At 35.4% G+C, this 25846-nt stretch overlaps 1 protein-coding gene across 10 annotated transcripts in view; it reads right to left on the bottom strand.

The window, feature by feature from the left end:
* JAK2 (Janus kinase 2) overlaps positions 1 to 25846 on the bottom strand; it is a 92816-nt gene that overhangs the window by 4613 nt on the left and 62357 nt on the right. For 8 of the 10 annotated variants that reach the window (XM_062600245.1, XM_062600250.1, XM_062600246.1 and 5 more), the window contains 16 exons: positions 24372 to 24529; positions 22944 to 23055; positions 21108 to 21294; positions 19328 to 19455; positions 18697 to 18831; positions 17241 to 17328; positions 15092 to 15219; positions 14125 to 14263; positions 12677 to 12828; positions 11531 to 11681; positions 10718 to 10854; positions 9418 to 9607; positions 7351 to 7475; positions 3409 to 3581; positions 2189 to 2306; positions 512 to 625 (listed from right to left, as the gene is read on the bottom strand). In XM_062600245.1, the coding sequence (XP_062456229.1) occupies positions 512 to 625; positions 2189 to 2306; positions 3409 to 3581; positions 7351 to 7475; positions 9418 to 9607; positions 10718 to 10854; positions 11531 to 11681; positions 12677 to 12828; positions 14125 to 14263; positions 15092 to 15219; positions 17241 to 17328; positions 18697 to 18831; positions 19328 to 19455; positions 21108 to 21294; positions 22944 to 23055; positions 24372 to 24529 (2235 nt within the window). The other 2 variants (XM_062600254.1, XM_062600253.1) reach the window with 2 other exon arrangements.

Genomic DNA, 25846 nt, shown 5'->3' with positions numbered 1-25846 from the left:
AACAGGTATTATGGGGAGGATGAAGTGTAGGAAAATAACTGACTAGAATAAAAGGTTATTTAATGTCTATCATGTTTAATTCTAAAATTTAAGTAAATACTAAGGTTGTACTGTTAGATGTTACAAATTTTAAAATAATGCACATTTTGCAGTTTTAAACAAGAATCTTTATATAAAGCTTCCATGGAGTAAATTCTGTATGCTAATCCCCTCATTGCCTAATAAATACGTATTTTTGAAATGAAATCTGAGTGCACACATATAGCAACAGATCACAATAACCCCGCTTCATATATTTAGAAAGACTGTATTTTTGGGTCCTGAGGGAATGCAATCTGAATATTCAGAAAATAAATACGATTATACTCATCACAGGTCTGATAAAACAGCACAACTATTTAGGCTGCATAAATAGCGCAGCAATCCATGTAGGATTTGAATAGATTTTGCATTTACCATCTATTCACTCTGACCTTTCAGACTTTGGTAACGTATTACTATAGCACCTCACCTCATCAGGGCATCCGTCTGGCCTTGGCAGTCGTCCATTGTTCTTCAAAAGCTCAATCAAATGAAATACAATCATCTGCCCTTGCTTATCGTTGCCAATCATGCGCATGAACTCCTGAAATAGAAAGTCAACTATGATAAATAACTTTTAAATGAAAGAGTTGCAAAATTATCACTAAGAAAGAATTCTTTATAAGAATAAATTCTAAATTCCTTAAAAATTCTATAAATCAAACAACTGACAGCAATGACAAAGTTCTGAATAACAGTGACAAGTCTAGACAATATATCAACAATTACCTACCTTCCATACCTTTTTTAATTTAAGAAAACAGGATGATACATTTGGAATTTAAAGTGAAAACTTAAAACCCTCTAAAAATGTTGAACAATATCCAATGGTTAATTATTTTTAAAAGTAGAAACTTGACAGCTAATTCTAAAGAGCTCTATGAAATATTAAAAAAGTCTTGGTGATTTGAAAAAATCTTAGTCAAACCAAAAAAAAGCAATGTCATACCGATGTAAAAATAAGAACATAAAGAGGATTTTATTAAATGTGTAATTTCAGGCCAGAAAGGGTAGCATAATTAAAACTAGTGATCCATCTAAGCCAGGCTGAAATAAATCTTTCTGTTCAAAATCATGATAACATAGAAAACAGATACAAATTTGACTTGGATTGCCAGAGATGAAAGTGAATAAGGAAGTATCAACTGAAAAGGATTTCTAAAAATAACATAAAGGGATTTGTTTTCCCTCCAATGCTACGTAAATTTTTATGATGAATGGTGCAAAAATGTAAAATAATTGTTGGCCAAATGTGTAAATAGCCAAAGTCACAGAAATGATTAATTATTATAAAGAAGCCAGCTAAATGGACTGCCTTTGTTTATTGACAAAATAAGACTTTTCCTGACACATACCAACATGAAAACCTAGTTGATGAAGTACTGAACTCAGGTAAAACTGATTTATTCAAAGCATATACCATCTGAACCCAAGATTAACTCTGCTACTTCTCACTTCATAATTCTGGAAGAAAAACTCCAGATGTTTGCAATGCGTATGTTATTGTGCAGGGAGAGCTGCTCTTGTTTTTAGAGCACCTCCTTTATCTCTTCATAGTTGCATCAAAAGGTCAAGGTGATCAATGCAGAGCTGAGACACTGGCAAAGGGTGAAAACAGCTCCAGTAACTGTGTAAGGCTCAACTGTCCTCTGTTACACTTGTTGAGAAATGCTATGTATTAGCTGTAATGAGAATTGTGAATCTGCACATGTAGCTGTCTCTTTCTCTGACCTGTGTAAACTTCTCTTTAAAAGACATCTGTTAACCATCTCCAAAAACCTACTTTCTTTCCTGAATTTCAATAATTAAGATTGATTAAGATTTAAAAACAAGATTTTCAAATTTGTTTCAGAAAGTTTGAGGCTGAATAGGATCTTCATAGGCTATTGGATAATTTTCCAGATCTCATGCTTCTTATGACTTGATGCTAAAGCTTTTCAGCATGTTGCATTTTCTAATTGAACACTGCCTCACAAACACAAAGACCTCTCCAGAAAAGGAGGTATCTACCTATCCAGTAAATATCTACTTGTTTAGGGACAGGTACAATCTGCATCTTTTGAAAAATTCAGAAATGAGATTGAGAACGATTGATTTATGTACGTACTGCTGGTGGGCTTTTACTCTTTTCAATATAAGTGAAGAGTTCATACAGAACCACACCAAAACTCCACACATCTGAGGCCACAGAAAATTTGCTCTCTGTCAGAGATTCTGGAGCATACCTGCAACATACAATAAAAGGAATATTATTCTGTGATGACTGGTATCTTTTTTTTATTGTTGTTGTTTTGAACATATTTCTTTCATGAAGATAGAAATTTTATCATGAATAAATTTTCTCTGTTCATAAGCATTAACACATGCTTATTTCCTTCATCTTTGCTAGTACCTATACTTTTAATATTAGTTAAATGAGATTGAAAACACAAATCAACTTCTATAAAAAGTTAATGGTAACTATATCCAAGTGTTTTAACAGAGCTGTAGATATTCTTCCTCTCTGTAATGTAAGTAAACAAGACTGATGTGATAAGGCCTGGAAAGGGACATTCTAGTCAGCAAAGATCCCTCCATCACCTTCACTAAGCCTTGAATTGTGTCCCATGTACTTCTGGCCTTAAGTTTTACTACTGCCCAAAACATCCATTGTGATTCCATTTTAATTTATTTCATTCTATCTTGTAAATATCATGTTTTAGAGGGCCTAAGGCAGCTACATTGCCTAAAATAATATGTAAAGAATTGCATTTTTTAAAAATCAAGACAGAGGGAATTAGAGGATTTCATAACTAAGGTACTTTCCTAGGTCTTAAGTATGAACACATAGTATAAAGGTATACACTCTATGTTCTGAATGCAGTCTACTGATTTCCATTTCATAAACATTCAGACACCTGAATGCTCTGCCTAGTCTATAATTAGCAGGGATGAAGTGCTGTGAGATTTAAATCCAGCTGGTCAGCAGAGGATCTAACCAACATAGCAGCTAGCAGACAAGAATAACCTGTTATTAAGGGCCTGAAAGAGTCTTAGAGAACAGGCCCTATAAAGTTTCTCTTGTCTCTGAGTGTCTTTCCTGTGGCATGCTATTTCTTTTAAATAGCTATTTAGGTAATTTCTAGGGGTTTTGCTGTGTGTGAAAGTAATTTGAAAGATCCACATTTATATATTGTTTTGTAAAGTCAAACATTGTGCATGTGACTTATACAGTGCTGAGTAACCGACTTTGAGTTTGCACTTAGGAATTCCGTAACAAACAAAACTATTGGCTGAAATTGCAAAAATGAAAATAAGCCATGCTTTCATATACTGAAGACGACTTACCAAAATATAGGGCTTTCTCCAGGCTCTTTCACTTTGTAATATTCTTTGTCCTGTGGCAAGACTTTCGTCAAACCAAAATCTCCAATTTTAACTCTGTTCTCATTCTCCACTAAGATATTCCTGGTTGCTAAATCCCGGTGAACATACCTTTTTGTACCCAGATACTCCATGCCCTAAAACATAAATGTCACAAACACAACAGAGACAAAAAGCTATTGCCACCATTAAGTAGCTACACTTTCACTGAAGGGGTGGACATCAATGCTGTACTTGTAATTTCACAAGGTTTCTTTCGCTTTTCTTTTCTAAGTGAGGAACCTCAAAAATATTAGGACCCAAGGGCCCAACCTTCTTCTCAGACTGTTACTCCCAGTACCACTAGGTGGCATCACTGCTTTGTCACAACATCTCATTCTGCACTAGAACAGAAGTTCTAAAATGTCCTACTCTCTATTTTCTGCTTACCTTCCATGACTGTCCTGAAAAATATCAAACCTAGGTTTTTCAAAGCTAGGCTCCTTGGTTTCAGACAATTAATCAATGTAAATGCTGTACCTTTTTACCACTACTAAAATCTGTACTGAAAAGAGTCACAAAGCTTCTGTAACGAATAATAATTTCACAAGTTTTTTGTTATAGTCAATATTTTCCAGGCTCTTAGAGATATTTAATTGGTATCATGCAAACTCTAATAATGCAGTTGAGTTTAATGATGTGATTGCAAAGATTTCCACCATCTATGTTCATGCTAGCTGTGGAAAAAAATTGCTAGGAGCTACCTTTAAAAAAACAGTTCCTTTTTTAGATTACTACTGTCTCAGATGGCAGGTGTTCCCACACACACTTCACAGAGTTCTCCAGCAAGGGCTCCTGAAGTGCTTTAAGCTTGAAAAACCTAAAATTTACTCTTAAACTCTTCTCCTACCAGCCAGGGTTAAGAAAGTACAGGGTTCCAAAAGAACAAAAAGGAACATCCCCAAATCAGATACATTGAAGGGAAGTTCCTTATCTGTCCTTCTATTGGCAAGACTATGCAAAGCCGTATAAGGAGCCCTGTTGCTTGCTACCACACAGATGGCAGATGCAGTAATCAGTAGCTATAGAAATGTCCCTCTTAGCAAATGCAATCCCTGAAAATACTACTTTTCATAGTATGAGATATGCACAAAAAAATTCTCATCTTTGAGTCAAGATCCCTTTCCCAGGTTAGTAGTAAGAACTAAAAATACTGCAAGAGAGCAGAGATACCCATCCATCTTAACCCACAGGTACAGGTAAACATGCGACACCTTGATTTCTTTCTCATACGTTTGAGACAAAAGCAGAAAGATAGAGAATGATTTTTCATTAGAAAGCTAAATAGTGACAGAAATACAAAGCCAAAAGAAAAGAGATTTGAGATGCTGGAAGATAAAACATTGCAGAAATGTAAACAGATATAAGAAAGTGGAGAAAAGGGTAAGATAAAAGAAAACTGGAAAAAATGATCAGATTTCATTTTTGTGATCGTAACATTAGGTACTAGTTAAATTCTTTTTTTATATATCATCATAAAATTAGTGTGCATTTTGTCAAACTGCAACAGCCAACTTTGAAGACTTTATTTCTTAAAACGGCATTTCAAACTAAGCATAAGACTACCAGCCCTTTGAGGTTCACAGTGGAATTCTGTGTTAGTGCCTGTGAGGAAATATTAAATTGTTTTGTAGCAACAGAATACTGCAGCTGAGAATGAAATCATAGAGTAACCAATTTAACCTTTGCTACGCATATAGCACAGCAACAACAGCGCAAAGCAAATCACATACAATATAAATATAATTCTCAGGCTTTGTTTCCCTTGGAATTCAAGAATAGGTACTTTTTAAGAACAAGTTCTTTATGCACACACTCCCATACTGTGTATACCCATGCTTTTGTCACATGAAAGCAAAACTTTTTTCCAGTTAAATATTTGTAGAAGTCTGTTCTAACTCCATTCCTCTTGGTTGGTATTTGGAAGTTCAGACCTGTGCATCATCTCCTCTTTGAGTTCTTTATTACCATCTTGTAGAGCTGCAATATTTTGATGTTTGATTTGTTCTAATATATGTAACAGTCTTTTTCTTTGTATCCTCTGGCCTGAGTTCCCTTCCCAAAATTTCTTTGTTTTTGTACTACCTGAAAAGACCAAAATCTACCTGTCAACCCCTCCTGTCAAATGACTTCATCTCAGAGAGCCAGTGAGAAATGTTGTCACTGCTCTTCAAGCTTTAAATAAAGCTTGAGTGTAAACTCAGATTTTAGAACTTTGTATCAAAGTAAACAAGGCAGATGTCTTCTGACTCTTCAGGTACTACTTGGCAGAGCTGGCCACAGAACAAAACAGATTAATAGTTGCAGCCTTTGCCTTTTTAAAAATCCCTGTTATATCTTTATTCCATGAAAGATTCACTGCCACCTTCCTCCTAGCTGGAGCTGCGTTTTAGACCCTTACAGCTCCTTGGCTGAAGGAATATTGTTTTCAGTCACTTATGAGCACTGAGAATAGCAGTTATTTTGTTGCAGAAATAATACTTATCTTTTCAGATTTGAGACCTAGAAGAACAACTTCTTGTTTTGGGCTTCAGAAGGCTTTCTGAGCCCTCTTTTGGTAGGTGGCCATGAGTTCAACCTTCCTCTTTGTGAAGGGACAGACTGGTGAACATTCTGCATTTTTCAAGCCCACTACATGTTGCCCATTAAGGAGTCCTTGCTGAAGACTTCCCATGGGTCCTGGCAACTCCTTGTTTCTTGCTGCCTTTCAGAGAACAGCATGAACACGTGAGATCAGCTGCTAAAGGAGCCTGCAGCCTCCTTCTGTATATGCTGCAGATTCAGTAGCCAAAAGGTGTACCCACTCACTTCAGCTTCAAGCAGGGATTTATCAAGCTCTGTTCAACGGATACAAGTTTAGACTTCCTGGAAAAGATCTTGGATTTAGCACATTATCTCCTGTCTGATTCCTGTCAGGTCTTTTCTGTGGATACTACAGAAGGAAAATCCGCTCCTTCGAATGTGGCAGGGCACAAGTTTACTAGATTTAAGCTACTGAAGAATACTCAGTAATGGAAAGTAACTTACTGTTTCAATTTCTTTGGTATGGAATCAAGGAAAGAAAGTTTAAAAATATCCCAAGTAAATGTCTTGAGGGTTTAGGGCTTTTTTTTTTTCTTTTCTCTTTTTGTTGGAATTACTAATTACACAGTGAAGTCTAAAGTGTCCTAGTTTCTCTTATCTTAAGCATAATACTAGAGTAAAGCTAGGGAAGGCATAACCCCATTCACAACAAAGATCAAACATCTGTTTCCCTTTTGGAATTATAGGATAGATATTTAGAGTCAAACAATAAGAATAGGAAATGGTTTATTACAACTTTAAGCACTGCTGTGGCATCTAGCTCTTCATTCAGAAATCTGATATATGCATCTTTGCTCTTTTTGCTAGAATAATCCCTTACATTTTGAAGTAAACTTCTTAAACATATGCATACGCTGATATATTAGTTTTACAGCTGAATGCCCAAATCTTGAAAAATCAGTTAATATTTTATGAACAACTTGCTTAGGTTAATATATTAACTCCTGCAAAATTCCATTTAAACTGTCATTAGGAGAAAAGAGGCTTTAATTCTTCTAACTGTAATGTAAACTAACCTTAAACTAAATAAGAAACTAAACAAAAACAAATGGTGTACTTTTTTCCTCAGTCAAGATAGGCCAGTCTCAGCATTCTGCCCCAAGACACTCAGAGGTTTATCAGTTTAAGTACATGAATATATACTGCTATCTTGTTTAAGGTTAGAAGCTAAGGCTAGAAGCTCAACACTATTATTTAAGAGGCAATGAAACAACTAACTTCTCTAAAAAACGAGGAAAGACAAAAACTTGTTTTAAAATATCAATCATCTGAAAGTTCTCTTACCTTGCATATCTGAGAGGCATACAACAAAAGCTTCTTGTGATCCAGTCTCTCTTTGTGTTTCTGCAGATAATCTCGTAAACTTCCATATGGTAAATATTCCATAATTAGTCTCAGATTCCTACGACCTTTTACAACACAAAAACATACAAATAACTATTTCTTCCCAAAAGTTCTGAAATATAACTATTTACAAATATTTATGAATAACTGTAATAGATTATGGCATTATTACCCAATTTATTCTGTATACACACTCTATCACTATGCAATTGTTCAAATATTAGTTAACTACATATATTAACAAAGTACCATTTATCTAAACATGACAAAAATGTGGAGATCCTTGATACCTGAAGCATTACTAATTGAGATCATCTCACCAATACTTTAGCTAGTAATGCCAAAACAAAACAAAAACACCGCACGTCTGTGTTTATATAATCCCTCCTCATTTTTAAGGTGAAACTCAGAATGGCAATGGACATCAACATGTCCACAATCTTTTTAAAAGACAGATGCTGGGCAAAAATATGCTTTCACTCATCAACTTTAATATGGTCAACAATTCACTCAAACATAACAGGAAAATGTTTAAGAAACTGATAAGTCTCTTATCATATAGACAGTACAAAAAAGTGATTAATATCCACCCTTGAGATACTACATTGAGCAAAAAACAGTTACAAAATTAGTATATTTTCCTACTTAACCTCAAATGCTTTTCGAGGAAGACTTCTTTGTACTTTAAGATAAAGATACTGAGGAACTACTCAAAATGTTACTTCCCTTAAATCAATCAAATTATGCAATGAGTTGACAGAATAAAATCAAGTCCATCTTGCACTGTGAACTACTGCATGACAGAGATTACTTTTTTTGATTTGTACTCTCAAAGTTCAGATAAAGTTAGGAAAATGAGGTGGATTGAGAACTGGCTGAAAGGCAGAGCTCAGAGGGTTGGCATCAGCAGCACCCAGTCTAGTTGGAGGCCTGTGGTTAGTAGCGTCTCCCAGGGCTCAGTACTTGGTCCCATCCTGTTCAACTTCATCAATGACCTGGATGAGGGGACAGAGTGCCTCCTCAGCAAGTCTGCTGATGAACCCAAGCTGGGAGGAGTGGCTGGTAAACCCGAAGGCTGCACTGCCATTCAGAGGGTCCTGAACAAGCTGGATAGTTGGGTGGAAAGTAACTTCCTGAGGTTCAACAAGGGCAAGTGCAGAGTCCTGCACCTAGGGAGAAATAACCCTAGGCAGCAGTATAAGCTGGAGGCTGACCTGCTGGGGAGCAGCTCTGCAGAGAAGGACCTGGGAGTGCTGGTGGGTGACAGGTTGACCATGAGCCAGCAATGTGCCCTTGTGGCCAGGAAGGCCAATGGTCTCCTGGTGTGCATTAGGAAGAGAGTTGCCAGTAGGTCGAGGGAGGTGATCCTGCCCCTCTCCTCAGCCCTGGGGAGGCCTCATCTCGATCACTGTGTCCAGTTGTGGGCTCCCCAGGACAAGAGAAAGACATGGAGCTACTGGAGAGAGTCCAGCGTAGGGCTACAAAGATGATCAGAGGGCTGGAGCACCTGCCCTATGAGGAACGGCTGCGAGAGCTGGGCCTGTTCAGCCTGGGGAAGAGAACCCTGAGGGGGGATCTTATCAATGTGTACAAGTACCTGAAGGGAGGGTGTCAAGGGGATGGGGACAAACTCCTTTCAGCTGTCCCATGTGACAGGACAAGAGGCAATGGGCAGAAACTGAACCACAGGAAGTTCCATCTGAATATGAGAAAAAAAACCATCTTTCTTGCGAGAGTGACGGAGCACTGGTCTAGGTTGCCCAGAGCGGTTGTGGAGTCTCCTTCTCTGGAAATCTTCAAGGCCCACCTGGATGCAACCCTGTCTAACATGCTCTAGGTGACCCTGCCTGAGCAGGGGGGTTGGACTAGATGACCTCCAGGGGTCCCTTCCAACCTTACTGATTCTGTGATTCTATGACAAGTCAGTGACCTTCATAAGCAATTCTCTCTGTTTCTCAGTATACAACATTTATTGTCTATATGAAGGTGTACTCAATATATACATACCAGCACTGTAGCACACTCCTTTGTATTTAACAATGTTATCATGCTGCAGAGATTTCAGGATTTCAATTTCCCTTTCAAAGTCTCTAAGGTGCTCTTCTGTGCTATGTTGCAGCTTTTTCACAGCCACCACCTCTCCAGTATTATCTTGTAGGGGGTCATACCTGCACATCTCAACACTGCCAAAATTTCCCTAAATTACAAACAGAAATATTTGAATTAAAAACCAGCCTGCACCAATTTTTCCCATTTAAGTACTTGTACATATTACCTTAATGCTAACTGTATTAATATTAAGGTAAACAGACTTTTATTTATGCGAAAAGCCATAAAACTTCCCTGAGAGACAGAAAGAGGGCAAAATTACAGGAAAAAGTTCCGTAAGAGTACGGAACACATTCACAGAAAGGAAGCAAACTGCGCTGGAGCAAAGGAGGGCAAGAAGAGGGGATAACATTCATTCATGTTCGCCCCCATCTCCATAAATTTCCTTCCAGTTCAGAACTGTCGGTTTGCAATATTCCTGTTTTCCTGCACTTGCAAAATGTGACATTTAGGTTCCTCCTAGCTCCTAGTTCTCCTCTGTTTCTTGAGGCTTTTTTCCATTATTTGTTTTTCTATTCTGTCTTCCTCCCTTTCTCCATTTTCTTTATCTTCCCTTTCATCATTCTTACCTATCCCTTTGTTTCTCTCCTTCATAAACTATCCTATATTTCAGCTGCTTTGCTTTTAGGCTTATTTTCACTCCTACAGTGAACCATTCTGGAAAAATTATATTAGGTAAAGTTCTGTCAGCTGCACCAGGTCATCTGTCTAGGAGTGTTTCACACCATCCAGCTGCAGTAACTTGCAAAAATTTTCACTCCAAACAGTGGCTTCTGCAGCCTAAAACTTTCACAGCCTACCAAATAGAGACATTTTGGACTTCATGGACTGCATACTCATGCTTCCTGGAATATCCATGTACCAAAAAAGCCACTAGCACAATTTTAAATAAATATCAAGTGTAAAGAATAGGAACAGATTATGTCAGATAGGGCTGTGCATTATTTTACCATACAAAACATTTTAGCCATTCAATGTCACTAGATCCACTGTAGAGATTAGTTATCATTATTCTGTCATTCGACTGATAAACTGAAAAAAAAGATCTAAAAGGAACTGTGTGTTATGACTAGATATAACTGAAATTGTTAATTTCTGTAACAGAAATGTTCAGTGTAAATAGTGTATATGGGATGATCAGAAGATAATTGAAATGACAGTTCTTTCCCAGCAATCAGAAAATTTCAAAACATCCTACCTTGCCAAGTTGCTGCAAAAACTTAAGATGTCTTTCTTCAAATTGTGTTGGGTCCCGATCTTCAAATGCCCCAGAAAATCCAAGAGTACCAATTCTCATGTTTGGCAACATATCATTTTCTGTCAATAGCTCGTAATCTGAGGTGTGTTGGGGGGGAATAGGAGGCAAGAGAGAAGTAGATGGGAAAATGAAGAAACTCATCATGCTGCCATGAACATGCTGCCATGTTCTACCCTTTGCTAGGCATATTTCTGAGCATAGTGGAATATTAACAACCCCCTTGATTTCTACATAATAATTTTTGGCCATAAAACCAGGAAGTATTACAAAATAACCAAATGATGTTTCCTGACTCATATTGAGTTTTCTTTTAATTTCCAAACATGTTCTTTTTGGTGGTCAATTCTACTTCAAATATAGCAACTATTGTGCAATGATTCCACTACTGCAGAGGGAAGAAATGCAAACTCCACAAAGGTTTCTGATAATATGTGTTAGAAAATTAAAAAAAAAGCCAGATATCTATTTTATGCACTGGGAGAAAGAAGAGAGTCACAAATAAAATGTACTTGGTTAAAAAACTCAAAACCTTTGGGACAGACATGAAACAAGTGATGCTTTCAGTGATAATGCTAACTTTTAGTGTACTCTCAAATTAAAAAGCAGTAACACAGCACACTTTTACTATCTTATGTTTATGGTAACGGACTGTGGCTGGGTCAGTACATCAAAATGGTAGGCACCGCATGAAAACAAACTGACAGCAATCATGTTTCTTTTTAATAGTGCAGTCTTGTCCTATCATAGACTCACCTGGAGTGAACAAACTATTCAAGTCACGTATAATGGCTCTAAATGAAGGCCGGAAATCTGGCTCATAATCCATGCAGTTGTTTATAAGGTTTGCTAGTTCTGTCCAGTTAGGGGCAGGAAGCTGGTGTCTGTCTTCATAAAACTGTAGTTTCTGGGATTAAAGAGGTTGGAGACATTTTAGCATGCAACTATGAAGAGTTGTAACAGCCACAGGATTCTGACCAGAGCAGCCAAAAAAAATGCAGCTCTCAATCTAGACTCATTATCTCACCAACATGCCCATTTGACTGATTTACATCAAGGTTGACAATATAGCAAGATGGCATATTTTAAAGCAACTGGCTCACAAATTCCTGGGCAGCTACTAGTGGAAGATGAGAAAAGAGAAAGATAATGAGTCTACACTCATGGTATCTCCTTTGCAGATTAAAAAATACAGGTTAGTAGAAGAGACGAGGGCATCTTCTGAAACATCTAGATCTACCTAGACTTAGAAGTTATTCTAGGAGCCTATCGTTTTAAGAGTTGACACCAAAACAGGAGAAATGAGATCAGGCTTTGTAAGGAGAAGCTATCAGCTGCATCACAGTGATAATATTACAAATCTTCTAGGAGATTTAGCAGGAGAAATAATTACCTCTTCTTTGGAAGCAAAAATATTAAATATACAAGAAATAATATTTCTATGAAACATGGGATCCCTTTTGCCCTAGTTGAGACAAAATTAATGCTTCTGGTTTAGCTAAGATAGAACTTAGGTTTCCGCAACACAAACTATTACAATATTTACAATGCTCAATTTCAGTATAACTAGAAAATTAATGCCAATTAAAAGTCAGGTACATTTTTAGGAATATGTCATGTTTAGTTATATGGTGGAAACAGTTGCAACAAAACAACAGAAATGCAGACAAAATACACTAGCAAAGCTGTACTTTGTACCCATAAAAAAAAATCAAAGCGAACAACATAAAACAAACCTCAAACCATTACTTCTGATCATTGTCTACTAGTAGAAGTGCAGTTTTGCTGCGGTGGTCAGAGGCCACACCACTTCACATGCTAATGAATATAGTTACAGTAACAGATGTTTTAAATTAGAAGTGTCCAAAGAACTGTTATGACTGGAGATTCAGTACTACTTACCCTTGGAGAATCCAGTGCACTCAGAGGCTTGTCTCCCCCACTGCAGATTTCCCACAATGTAGTGCCAAAGCTCCATTTGTCTGTGGCCAGGTTTAATTGTTTAGGGTTCTCAATACATTCAGGTGGAACCCACGGTATTCTCTCAAGAAGAACTGTGTAATTATGCAAACAAAATATCATGTTAAGATCAGTAATGAAAACAAAGTTCTGTAATATGTTAGATTTATTTAAAAAGTTCTACAACGTGTCTGATTTAACAAAAATATTTTGTATATGCACAGATATTTAATTTTCTAATGCATTTTGAATATCTTTCCAAATTTTTGTTCTTGACTAGAAAATACTATAGAATATTTACAAAAATAGTATTTATAAAAATCAGAATATGAGATCATTAGTTTTGTTGTAAAATGAAACCAATCCTATAAAGCTGCCTTCACCTCATTTCCATATCATACTTTTCCTTTCACTTTAATACTTTCCCTGATGTTACCAAGTTTAAAAGCTACCACAAAGGAATTAGATGGTGAAAAGTAAAAAATCCTATGTTAGTGATTGATATTGGACATTATATAATGGCACAGTAATGTAACAGAGCAATAAAAATGAATTTCAAACTTATTGACTGTAATCTTTTGGTAATGATTGTAATAAAAATTTAAATTAATATCGTATTTACTATGATTTACAGTATTTTAAATTCAGATCTTGGCAGGATTAATGGAGGCTTTCAATTTAAAAGTGATCTTAAACAGCTTACCGGAAAATATGGTATAGCAGTGCTTATAGCCTCTTATATGCATTATTTCTTTCAGCATGTACTAACTCTTCAAGTATATCCTATTTCCATTTTTTCCAAAATTACTTAAGAGTAGACAAAAATAATAAAGTCCCAACAATTTTATTAGCATATAAATGTTGCACACATTGCACATTTCTTTTAGTCTGAGTTAATTTCATGTTTATAAAAGCAACAGAACAGCTCAATAGCAAAAACGATAACCCAGTATTTTTAGCATCATCAATGATATCAGGTATTCATCATGAGATGCACTGGGGATAATTCTGAACTGCAAGGCAGCATTTTCAGAAAGTGCTTTTAGTTTAAACTCTGAAAGCTTCTCCAAACTACAAAACACAACAGTTTAATCTTGACAATAACAGGACAGTACTTTAGATCATACTAATAGTACTGCCAGTGAAAGAAGATTGTATACAGCGATAACTGCAGAGAAAAAACACCACGGAATGGAGAATGTGGCTTTCTTTACTGTAGCTATTTGCTGATAAACAAAATAAACTCAAAATAGCTAACTAGGATTTCAGGTTATTTTAAAGTGAAGGAAACTAACTAAAACAGAAGTATATCAGGTAGTGATCAGAGAAGAACCTCAAACTTTTATTTTATAGTCAGAAGCATTAAACAAAAAGCTGACGTGAAGACTTACTGTCTTTTGGTAAAACTGTGATACTGATGCCAGGATCACTAAGTTTTATAAAAGGAAGGTTTCCAGACTTCCTGTCTTCTTCTCTGATAAGCAAGATGTTTTTTGCACAAACATTCCCATGAACAAGGCCTTTATCCTCCTGATGAATGGAAATGCAACTTTTACATACACACAAAAACATCTTAAAACTGAAGAGGTACTTTTAAACAAGTACTTCCCAGCATGAAAGAAATATCAGTAAAGAAAGTGATAAAAGATTAAGTTGATCAAATTGCTTAGACATTTCAACAGTTCCCTTCACAGAGTTACAGTTTCTTGAAATTTTGATTCATGTTATCTACCTATCTAAACTTTGAGTTTAAAATTCTTTAACAACATTGTCAACTTGGGTGAATACTGATCTATTACTCCGATCCATGTAGAACAAACATAAGAAGAATCAAATATTGTTAAAAGAGTTTCATTTAATCAAATATCTTGTCTCAAGTAATGGTTTTTGTGCAAAATTTGAATGGACTGAATAGAGAATACTGGGGCCTAAGGCATTAAAAAAAAAAAGTAAAAAAAGTAAAAAAGGTACTAGCAGTTTGAATAGTAATACTTTTTCCTTCCTGTGATCAGATACTACTTGGTTAGCTACCACTTCCTGAGAAAACAGCAAAAAAAAAAAAAAAGAAAGAAAGAATTTAGGTTGAAAATGGATTTTGCTTCACAATAAACAAAGCATTGAAAGACAACGGAAAAATTCAAGTGCAAAGTGCACCCTTTGTGTAAGGTACAATGGCCTGTCCTTGGCTATCTACTAACCTTACCTGGTGTATGCCCACCCTATTTTCAAATATCCCACCCGAATTCAAGAAAAATGGTAAGCAACCAGTTATTCTAGTTGTGTAAGCCTGAAAATCTTGAATCCAGCCTGAAACATTTGAATCCAGTCATTAACAGAATAGAAGAATAAATCACCTACCAGAAAATGCATGGCTAATGCCAGCTGTTTAGCTACTTCCAACTTCCACAAGATAGTGATAGCATTTTTATTCTTTTTCAAATATGTGTCCAAGGATCCAAATTTTACATATTCCTGTACGAGGATATCTGATTTAAAATGTTGAGAGAGTAACAATTAAAAACAACAAAAATAAATGGAATTTCAGGGCAGATACCACACTCTAGTATTGTACTTTTCTTTCTTTGTGCTTTTCTGTCAGCCACTTACAAATTCAAAGCTATATCACATCTGAATATTGTCACAAATATTCCAAGTTCTTTACACTTCTTCAAGGTGTAAAAGTTTGCATATTTTCTTCCAAAACACAAAGTCATTTCTAAAACAGATTTTCAATAGTCTTTCTTTCACAAAATAGGCTAATCCTTAACAAATCTACTTAGCATCCTTCCACCCTCATGCTAAAAGTGAAATAAATGAGTTTGTAATAAGCATTGTTGTGTACAGCAATATCAGTGTAATAGGTATAATAAATGAATTTCCAGCTGTTCACTTCTTACTTGCTTACAGTCTGTACTTCGACTGAAAAATAGCATAATTTGCTGAAACAAGAGATGTTTCTCTTGAAAACGGGCTGGTAAGAGTTTATCTTGCATAGCACTGAAAACTTTTATATATTGATGACATATGCCTCCATGTAGTCACACAGTGAATAACCCAAGAAACAAGATCCATTTCAAAATGCTGCGTCTGTCAGCTTCAAAAGACATTTTCAAATCATACGACCAAATTTTTGTCTTCAGTTGCAAGACATACACGCTATAATACTACTCATTTACACTCTAAAAACACTGAAAACTATTGGAATTACATTTAGTTATAAAATACTTTTAGATTAATTTTATAACTAATAGACATTTTTACAACTATGTGAAGCAATTTTCATTAAATCTGTACATAAACTATATAAACTACAGCAAGTCGAACAGCCACTCTTGGTATTTCTTGGTAACTGCCTCTTACTAAACCATAGATTTAATAAACCTCCTTCGTCTTCAGAAATAAAATAGATTATGGCAGGCAACCATGCTCTAAACGAGAAATAAGTAACTGTATCCATCCTCAGATAACTTTTTTAAAAATATATTGCATATCTAATAGGAATTTTTATATACAGTTCTTAGAATGGGTATGCTTATAGTATCATGAATAAACTAGGAAAAGCAACTTGTGGGTGTATTTACAAAGAAACTGGTATGACAAGTTCTCAACCAATTATGGCTCTGTCTTTTCCAACCTCCTAATGGAAGCAACTCTTGATACAGAAAAAGCTCCCTCCAGCTATCATGGAAAAAAAGTGCAGATTCCCTCTATCTGCATGCAGAGCATGTCTTAACATAACATATAAACAATTATGGTAAAATGATTCATTTTGTGATGAAAATACGTCTTTTGCACAAACTGGCACTGATACCAAACAGTTCAAGAAGAGAAAAGCTGCCAGAGTAAGCTCCAGTAGTGTATTGGAAGATAGTATACATGGAAGACCGGATCAACTGTTCAAAATTAAAATTTCATTTTAAGATGTTATAAATGCACCCTACTTCTGAAGATAATGCAATGACTGAGTTTATGTTTGCAAAGATTGTCTTGAAATAAACAGCCATCATGTTTTTAGAACTGCATCTCTAAGTCAAACTTCCCACAATTACATTTTTTCTCACAAAGTCGACACATGCACAGGTATTGGGCAGGAGTTAAATGTTTCTGATCACCACAAACGGTGATTTTCTTCGGCAGCCAACCACTTCTATTTTTATTTGACCACAGTTAACAAAAATGTAGATGGGAAAATTTTCTGGGGTATCAAATGCTAATTTCACAAGCTTTGCAAAACTTTCCGTTAACAAGATTTTCAGATGAAACAGATATGACAGTGAAACATTTGCAAAAGTTACTACTCACACTCATATTTACATAAGTTTTCCACATTTTCTCTGCTACCATAGTTATTTCAATTTGGTTTCAGACACTAAGACTTAATAAATATTCCCTTTGCAGTAGCATAAGTTTCCAGCAGCTGTGGTGTTTATTCTTTTCTTCTTTTACAAGGAACCGAGCACAAACTAATTACAGCTGTACAAAATTGGTATACATAAATTCTACTTACTTTCTTCTCCACAAACACAGACTCCATAATTTAATACTAAATGCTTGTAAGAAAGCTGGCTCATCATACTTGCTGCCTCAAAGAAGGACTTTGAGGAAGGAGAAAGAGAGAGAGAGAGAGAGAGAGAGAGAAAAATAGGAATGAAGACAAACCCGAAATACATTAATGATCTCTAACAAAATGTTCATTTTTTAAAACTATTTCAATTTGCATCTCATTGCAAACCTCCTGTGTAATACAAACTATATTCCTTGTTTGTGCATAAAACTTTTTTTAATTAACTGAGAATGCATACTCAAATGCATTCCAAAGAGTTCCCAATTTATTCCTTTACACAAAACTATTACGTTGAAGACGAGAAGTACTATATCACTCATCCAATACTGTAGACCTTACCTCCCCTTGTCAGTAAAGTTTCAGATGTTTTTATTACTTTAGTTGCTCATGATCCTTTTCAGTGGCCTGTCCAACTATGTCTTTTGTACAGATCACTCCCCTACTCAAAGTCAAAATTAGGTAATTTTCTTCTAATCAATTGTATTTACATTTCTTTATTCTTGGGGTCAACAGATTTTCGCCTAACTTTAGAATATAAGTACATTACTCATTGAATTAAAATTAAAAATGCTAGGTGCTCTTTATTGTGTTATTAAAATGTCCAAAGTGCATGCCCTCATAGCTTGCAAATATTAGCTATCAGAATGTCTTTCTTTTTTGCTAATGCTTTAGTATTTTTTTTTTAATAGTTGAAAATTTTGCTAAACAATAGACTGGTTCTCTTTGTTTGCTGAAAAGGCTTCTAGGATATATAGGAATTTAATACAAATATACAATCAAAATAGATAATAAATAGCCATATAAAGCTACATAATACATTAAAAAATACGATATTCTGTTAACTTTTTAAAACTTAAATTTTCACATACATAAGCTTAGGTTCAGTTGTGCTAACAGTGGTTTGGTCTCTGCAGAAGGTCTGTCTTGTTTGCTCACAGCTTCACTCAAGCACTTAAAGGCCTAATAGAGTATGGATGATTGTACATATAGGAAGTGTTTATCATATATACACACTTCCAATATTTATGACTTAATTTTAAATGTTTATTTCATTGAAAAATTAATATGATTACAAAAAAATGGCAAAAAGGCAACAGAAAAAAAGTAACTGGAAATGTTGGTACTTCATCTGTATATAACAGAGAGGTCTGTGGCCAAACTCTCTCTTGTGCTGCCTGCATGGTCTCTCAGTGGACAGCTCAAAAATCCCTAAAGGATCGGGGGGAGATAGAGTATGTAAGTGTGCTTCCCAGAGCCAGTTCCAAATCTATCCTCTCAGTGTCATGAGGCCAAGAATAAACTCAGTTTTGAACAGTCCTCTACTATATAACAAATACTCCAAGTTGTTCACTGTAAGAAAAAAATATGTTCTATATATCTTATCAACAATCATACCAACCTCAGAGTAGTTTCTGTGTACTTTATCCAGAACCTTTAAAAGAACTTCAGTCTGATGGAGCTGTCCATAGTCTCCCACTTCTTTTCTTATACCTTTGAAAATCTTAGTAAATGTGCCCTGTCCAAGACTTTCTTCCTAAAAGACAGAAAAATCAGAAATCTCTGCCTGGCCTAGGAAAAATCTCAAACTTTCACCTAAACAAGTATATGCTAAATTTCACAGTTAACACACATCTTGAGTCAGACTGACAGGATTGAGAAACAACTACATTAGAAAGTACAGAACTTTTGCTTGACTTCTTGTGGATTTCAGAGAATGAACTGCTGCAACAGCTAGAGAGCAGGGAGCTACTATTACTGAAAGATATTTAGACATCTGTAGGCACAGAGAAAACAATTGCTATTGCAGTCAGAAGGACATTTTTAGTAAGAGGGGGAAAAAGACTATCTGTATTATAGGAAGGTTCTAAATATTCTTCCCCCCCCCACACACACAAGTCTAAGGCCTAAAGAAAGGTTACAGCAAAATTCCTTACTTCAGATAAGAGTATTTTAAGTATATACTGTGTTTTTATAAATTAGTATGTATAAAATCAATCACTTGCAGTGGACAATGCAATTAAAGGGCTTACAAATATCAAGTCCTCATTCCGGATTTTGTGAAAGACCATCTGGTTGACATTATTGTGTCTCTGTAGCGTAGGTGATGAAGGTACATCAGAAACACTATTGCTTCTGAAAACTAGGAGATTTGATTTATCTGTGAAGAAAATAGAGTAGGGAGAAAAAAGAAAATAAAGCTGCAAAATATAAAACTATTAACAATATAATTTCAACAGAATTATTAATGAGAAAAAAAAAGAGGCTATCATACCAAGAGAAATTCATTCAAAAGGTCACACAATATTTCAAAGATCTATTAAACAAATTCAAAATCTTTATTCTTTTAATCAGCAAAAAAGATTGGGGGGTTAGCTTTAGCTCAGTTAGTTAGAGCATAGTGCTAATAACGCCAAGGTCGCAGGTTCAATCTCCGTACGGGCCACTCGTTTGAGGGTTGGACTAGATGATCTCCAGAGGTCCCTTCCAACCTTACCGATTCTATGATTCTATGATTCAAGTTCATCAGCTATTTTTACTATTTTTGACAAGCACATTCTGAAAATACCCCATCCTCCTTCCACATCTTAACTTCTGCTGTATTTTGGATAACAATTGGGGTGGAAAAAGAGTATGTAAATTACCTTCTTACTTTATATTATGAAGTCTTTCTAACACAGACACTTGCACCTCTATGCCTCTCTAGAACTTGTAAGTATTTTTGCCTCTGGCAGCACTTTAGAGATCCTCATTGCCTCATATTTACCAGAATAATTATTCTTCAAGTGATCTTGAAAAAACTCTCTCTGGGGAGTGAAGCAAATCTGCTAGTGAAACCAAAGCTGACAGGTACACATTTGTAGATAAATGTGTGCATGCATACATGATTATACTTATCCAGTACTTCATAATTCAGATGTACATATATTATTGTTTGAGTTCTATGGAAATAAGATTTTGCAATTTTTCTCTGTAACACGCACATGTACATTTACTTGCCAATTCTCTTCTAAACATTTGAATCCACTGGCTAATTTCAATCAAATTTGAAAGAGATAAAGACATGTATCAAATATTTTGTGCTCTTGAGTTTCTGTTTAAATATAGACTCAAAGAGAGAGGGGAAAGAGGCAAAGAGGGGAAGAGGCAAAGAGAGACACCTACTAATACTCACTGTATAAAAAAGAGGGCACACATTCATTATTAGAATGCATAAAAGAGAAAGCATGAGTATCTAGGAAAAATCTTTAATATAAATTCAAGTCTGGTGAGATTTCAGAAAATCCTCTTCGCCACCAGGTATTCCATTTCATGTATGCTTTTCACTGTTAAATAAAGGTTGAAATCACATTATAGCCTTGGCATAGTTCAGTCAAGATGTCAAGCAAACTGAAAATCAGGTATTGTTTGTTCCGTTGCTTATGAAACTATCCAGTGAGAAGTGTTAATATTTAGTAGCTGTGTCCTTTTCAAGACACAGCAACACTTGGCTGAAGAAGAAATGTTGCTGCACACAATCCACTGCAATTAAGAAAACAGTTTTACTTCAAATACAAAACTGTTACAGTTAACACAGTTAATTCTGGAAGATCATCTCCTAACCAAGTTAAGATATGGCAGCCACTAGGACTGAAAACTCTACGATAAAGATGAACAAACAGGTAAGTGCAAAAAAACCCAACCAACCAAACAAAAGCCCACACAAACATATTAATCTACCTCCCTGGAAGTCAGTTAATCTATTTTTGCATTTTTAAATCCTCAAGCTAAAACTTTGACATACATGTTTAGAAATAAGTTACCATCTCTTACCTTTTGGTTTTGGAGGACAGCATTTGATAAACTGGAAAATTATGCTGTCCGAACGGACAGTTTCTGTCTGGTAACAGGTCAACAGATCCTTAAGATTACCAAAACTTCTTTTGGTTCCACTAAGATTATACTCTCCGTTCTCATTTTTTGTAATTAAGCAGTGCTTATAATCCGTGGCATTTTCACGCTGCAGATTTTTCATTAAAAAGAAATATTTACTATTTAGAAGATATTTATTATTTAAAAACCTTTTTTGAATACAGAGCACTATACTAATTAAAGAGAAAATCCGTCAATAGGATATTACCCTAATTTGTTATCTTGATCTCACTATGTAATACTGATTGTGAGATACTATTCCCAAAGGAATTAGTGTGCTAACATTAAGAAAAACAAACATTACGAATCTCCAACCATGGAGACTTCAAAGCAGAGAACAGATCTATCTTGCAAACTAGTAAGAAAAGTTGTTTCATCCTAAAAAATAATAATAATATTAAAATAAAATTTTGCTGGAAGTAATAACCCAAATGCTCAAATTGAATGCCTGTTAGAAATGGCACTGATGAGGATAAACTCTTCTCACAAGCATTTGGAGATCTCAGCTGTGTTTCTATTTTCCTGTTGTCTACAGTGCAGTTTTAAGCACCTTGTTTCTAGCACAGATTCTCATTATGCACAGAACTATTTTTTGTTTTTATGATGAATCTCGAAAAGATCGCACCGGCCTTTTCTAAACAAGAGGATCTCTTAACACTGCTTCTACGTGCCTTCATATTAACAATGTGGAAAACATTCCAACAAGTTCTGAATCTCAAAAGCCTTTTAATTGCTTGCCCAGAAATAATCAGAATGAGAAAAAAACTGGCAAGGTCAATTAATGGCAGACTTAGCTTGGTCTGGACACTCAGACTTTTGAAACTCAATGATCTCTTAGTCTAATAAATAAATAAATAAACAAATAAACAAACAAAAATTAAAAAAAATCCCTTTCAGGTAAACTTTACTGACAGGACATACATTTAAAATGTAACTGAACTCAAAATGATTGTTTACTTCTTCACCCAGACAGCAACTTTTTTTCTTGTTTTCAGAAATGTGTGCATCTCTGATAATATTTAGTAAGTTTGCTAGCTTGCTGCAAACCACCAAGAAAACCTACATATTACCTCCCCTACTTATGAACTCCCAAAGCCCTGCTAATTAGGAAAACAAAACCACGTAATTATATAACAGCAATATTGCACAGAGCAGAAGTACATCTGTCTCTTTAGTAGCATAAAAATTGCAGGCATTTCAAATGTGGTTTCCATTCTAGGTGACATCGTATGTCCAACAGATCTGTGTTGATATAACTGCTGCCATACAATGTTTGCCATACAATGTCCAGCACTGTGACGGAAAAGGCAAAAAACAAACAAAAATACCCCCAGAAACCCTCCCCAAACTAAGGAGGACCTGCAGAGAACTGACAGATCAGAGTTAACTGTATATCTAGTCTAATCAAGCCCTAATCTGTTAGGAAAAGAACAAACAACAACAAAAACTAAAAAGCTATCACCATCAAAAAACTACTTTGTCTCTAAGGATCACTGCACCCTTTCCAGAACTCTCAAGCTCTCTCCCTGCCAACTCCCTTGTGATGGTCAGCAGTCACAAATGGTAGAGACCATAATATGCTTCTTGCACGTTCAACAAAAATCATCAACTTGATGCAAGTAACTATAGAATCAAAGATTCTGAAGAGAAAACTCAGAATAATTTGCAGCATAGCTTCTGCTCACTATTATAATGCAATAAAGAGTACACAGATAATATCAAAGGCAGAATACCAACCTCTATAGCAAAGGTGAGGAAATACTTTTTAAAATCTTTAGGACTGCAACGAAGAACATAGAAGCCAGTCTGATTACCTGCTTTCTTCAGTTTACTAATAGCAAAGTCCATGCTATAATAAAAAGAAAAAAATGTTTAATACTACATAATTTCAAAAACTAACAACATCACAGACTAGCAAACACTAACAAACACTCAGATGTCTAATATGCTGATGACAAAGTTCTCAGTTCTTTAGAATTTCACTTAAGCCAACTTTTTGGTCCCTTTATTTTACAATATTCAAAGTGGTTGCTTATACAGAGAGAAACATATTAAAAATTCTTACTACTGAAAACACCACAATTACTCACTTCATGAGAAACCTTAAAGTCTAAAGGAAATATATTTCTCTAGGCTTAAGATATGACTTTCAAGTTTCATCATGGATGAAACTGTAATAAAAGCTTCCTCATACACATTACTATAATTTTCCCTGACTATTTCAGTTTAGCTCCACTAAGAAGGAATAAAATGGTTTGGAAAGATTTAAACCCCTTGCATATCTTTCTCAGCAGCCCTAAAAAAAAGGTCAAAATATGGCATTAGTCAAGGTCTGCCAGACACAAAAAACGTAATTAAAGTTTTATCTGCCACCATCCTTCTCCTACTTCATCTCTTCTGAGGATTTTAGCACCTCTCCTCTTTCTGTCCCTGGGAAATTTCCAGAAAGATCTACAGAGTAGGATTGTGTTAGTTTTATGCAACACAGGGTGACTTTCCTGCATATATCAGGATATCCAAGCTTTCCACATGCTGAAGAAAACAGCCATTTTATTCTGCCTTATTAAAGCACGGCTAAACTCAGCATTCATCCTTCTGTAAACAATAAAAAATACTATATCAACTGTTGAAAAAAAAAATCAATACAGGCACCAAATTCTCTCTCTAAAAACTGGAGAAAATAAAGAAACAACCAGCATTAAAAACAAATAGAACATCCAGTTTATGTAGCCAGCAGTTTCTTGTATTCCTTGCTCAAATATTGAAGCTAGTGCTAATTTGCCTTTTACTCTTTGCAACTCGGATACTATTTCTGCTGGAGGCTGCAGTGAAAACATGAGATTCTTTGTTTATTCCATAATACATTGTTGCCATGGTAATAACTAATTTTGTAAATTCAGCATCATGTCTTTACTGCCTTAGTTGGAGAAAAAGGGAATTCTAAAGGAAGAAAATCAAAATCAGAATATTTCATTTTATTTTTCATAATACTTCAAGAAGACACTGTATTTTGCAAAGAAAAAAAAAAAAGGAAAAAATCTGAAGCATTTTGTATTACATATATGTAACAAATTTACTTCAAGATGTCCAGCATGGTTCACAGTTGGCTAAAGCTCATCTTTCAAAAGCAAAAGCACCTAGTTATGCTACTAGAAAATAGCTTACAAAATTGGCCCATGGCAGTTGCTTTGGATATTTTCAAGCACTGATGGTGGTGCTACTTCTTTACAGAGATAATGGTGGGCATCTGCAGTTAATCTGTAATATCCATCAATTAATGATACAAAGGAGAGTGCTTCCCTTAATGACTGAAATTCAGCCTCCTGTTGAATTTAGACGGAGAACAAAGACAGAAAGAGAGAGAGATTATTCAATTTGTAATAGGCAATACAAAATTCTTGGATATGGCAATAGTATAAAACATATAAATATAAGCATACACTAAATATACTCAGACTGTTTTTTATTACTGTTTGTATAGTTTAACTCGCAGGTGCACAAAAGTTGGTAGCAACCTTCAATGTCAAAATGAAGCACAAAATAAACAAATGTGCTGTAGAAAGCAGTCTAAACATATGAAATAGCTGAGGGATGCAAACAAGAGGAAATAGTTGAAAGGGAAAAACTGAACTGATACTGTTTAGCATGACAAACATCTCTTACAATGGCATCACAGCCAAAATCAATTTCCTACAGGAAAGACTCTACTTATCAAAGATTCATGGGACTCTCCTCAATTAGCAAAGAAAAACCTGTAGAAAAGTACTTGACTGCAAATTCAATGAACAGACAGCAAAAACTGGCCTCCTGAGCTGGGTTATAGAGAGATCTTTGCCTACTGAACAACAAAAGAGGTGCAACAAAGGGCAGCTGGGTGGCTGATGATGAGGTCAAAGAAAAGCAAGGTGTTTAAAGGTCTCTGTAGAATGCTTTGAACAGTCAAAGCGGGGCAAGATTAAATTCATCTGTAACATCATATTCATTACAGTCAACAATGTAAAAATCAGACTGTATTCTGTTAGCTATCTATGGTTAGGTTTTTTTTCCTGTTTGTTTTTTTTAAACTTTTGATTGTTGTGTTAGAGCATTAAAGACTGCCCTTACTTTAACTGAGAAGTGGTACTGCATCATTTACAAAGTCACACTAGATTTCATTCAGTAATGTAGCCAAACAGAACAGGCTTCAGTATGTGCTCTAAAAACTCACACAGGACTTTGGAGACACCCTTAGTGGCTGAACATGATTCCAAGGCAACCTTCTTTTCCAAACTAACAAACAAAAAAGCTGGTGCTCTTGATCAAGAGACAAGAACTTGTATGGTGTCTTCACATTCCTTTTTAAAAGAGGACCTGCTAACAACTGTATTTCAAACTGTTTCACCCACACAAATGCCAGATCTGGAACGCCAGCAATTTTAAACAATTTATGTATCCTTCAGCCACTGTGTCAAGTATATTTTTATAGGGGATTCTACCATCTATATGAAAAGCTGAACTAAATTACAAATAGCAATAACTGTTGCATGTAAAGCGTCCACATGAAAGCATGGACCACCACACTCTAAAGCATGGAAGTGCTGCTGCGCTACAAACTTCAGCTCTGACTTACTCTATAATAGCAGTGGGTTTTGATAAGGTTT

This window comes from Rhea pennata, chromosome Z, assembly GCF_028389875.1.
Source record: "Rhea pennata isolate bPtePen1 chromosome Z, bPtePen1.pri, whole genome shotgun sequence".
In the NCBI taxonomy this organism is placed as follows: domain Eukaryota; kingdom Metazoa; phylum Chordata; class Aves; order Rheiformes; family Rheidae; genus Rhea; species Rhea pennata.
The sequence above is the reverse complement of the archived record's forward strand: the minus strand, read 5'-3'. Positions and strand labels throughout refer to the sequence as shown.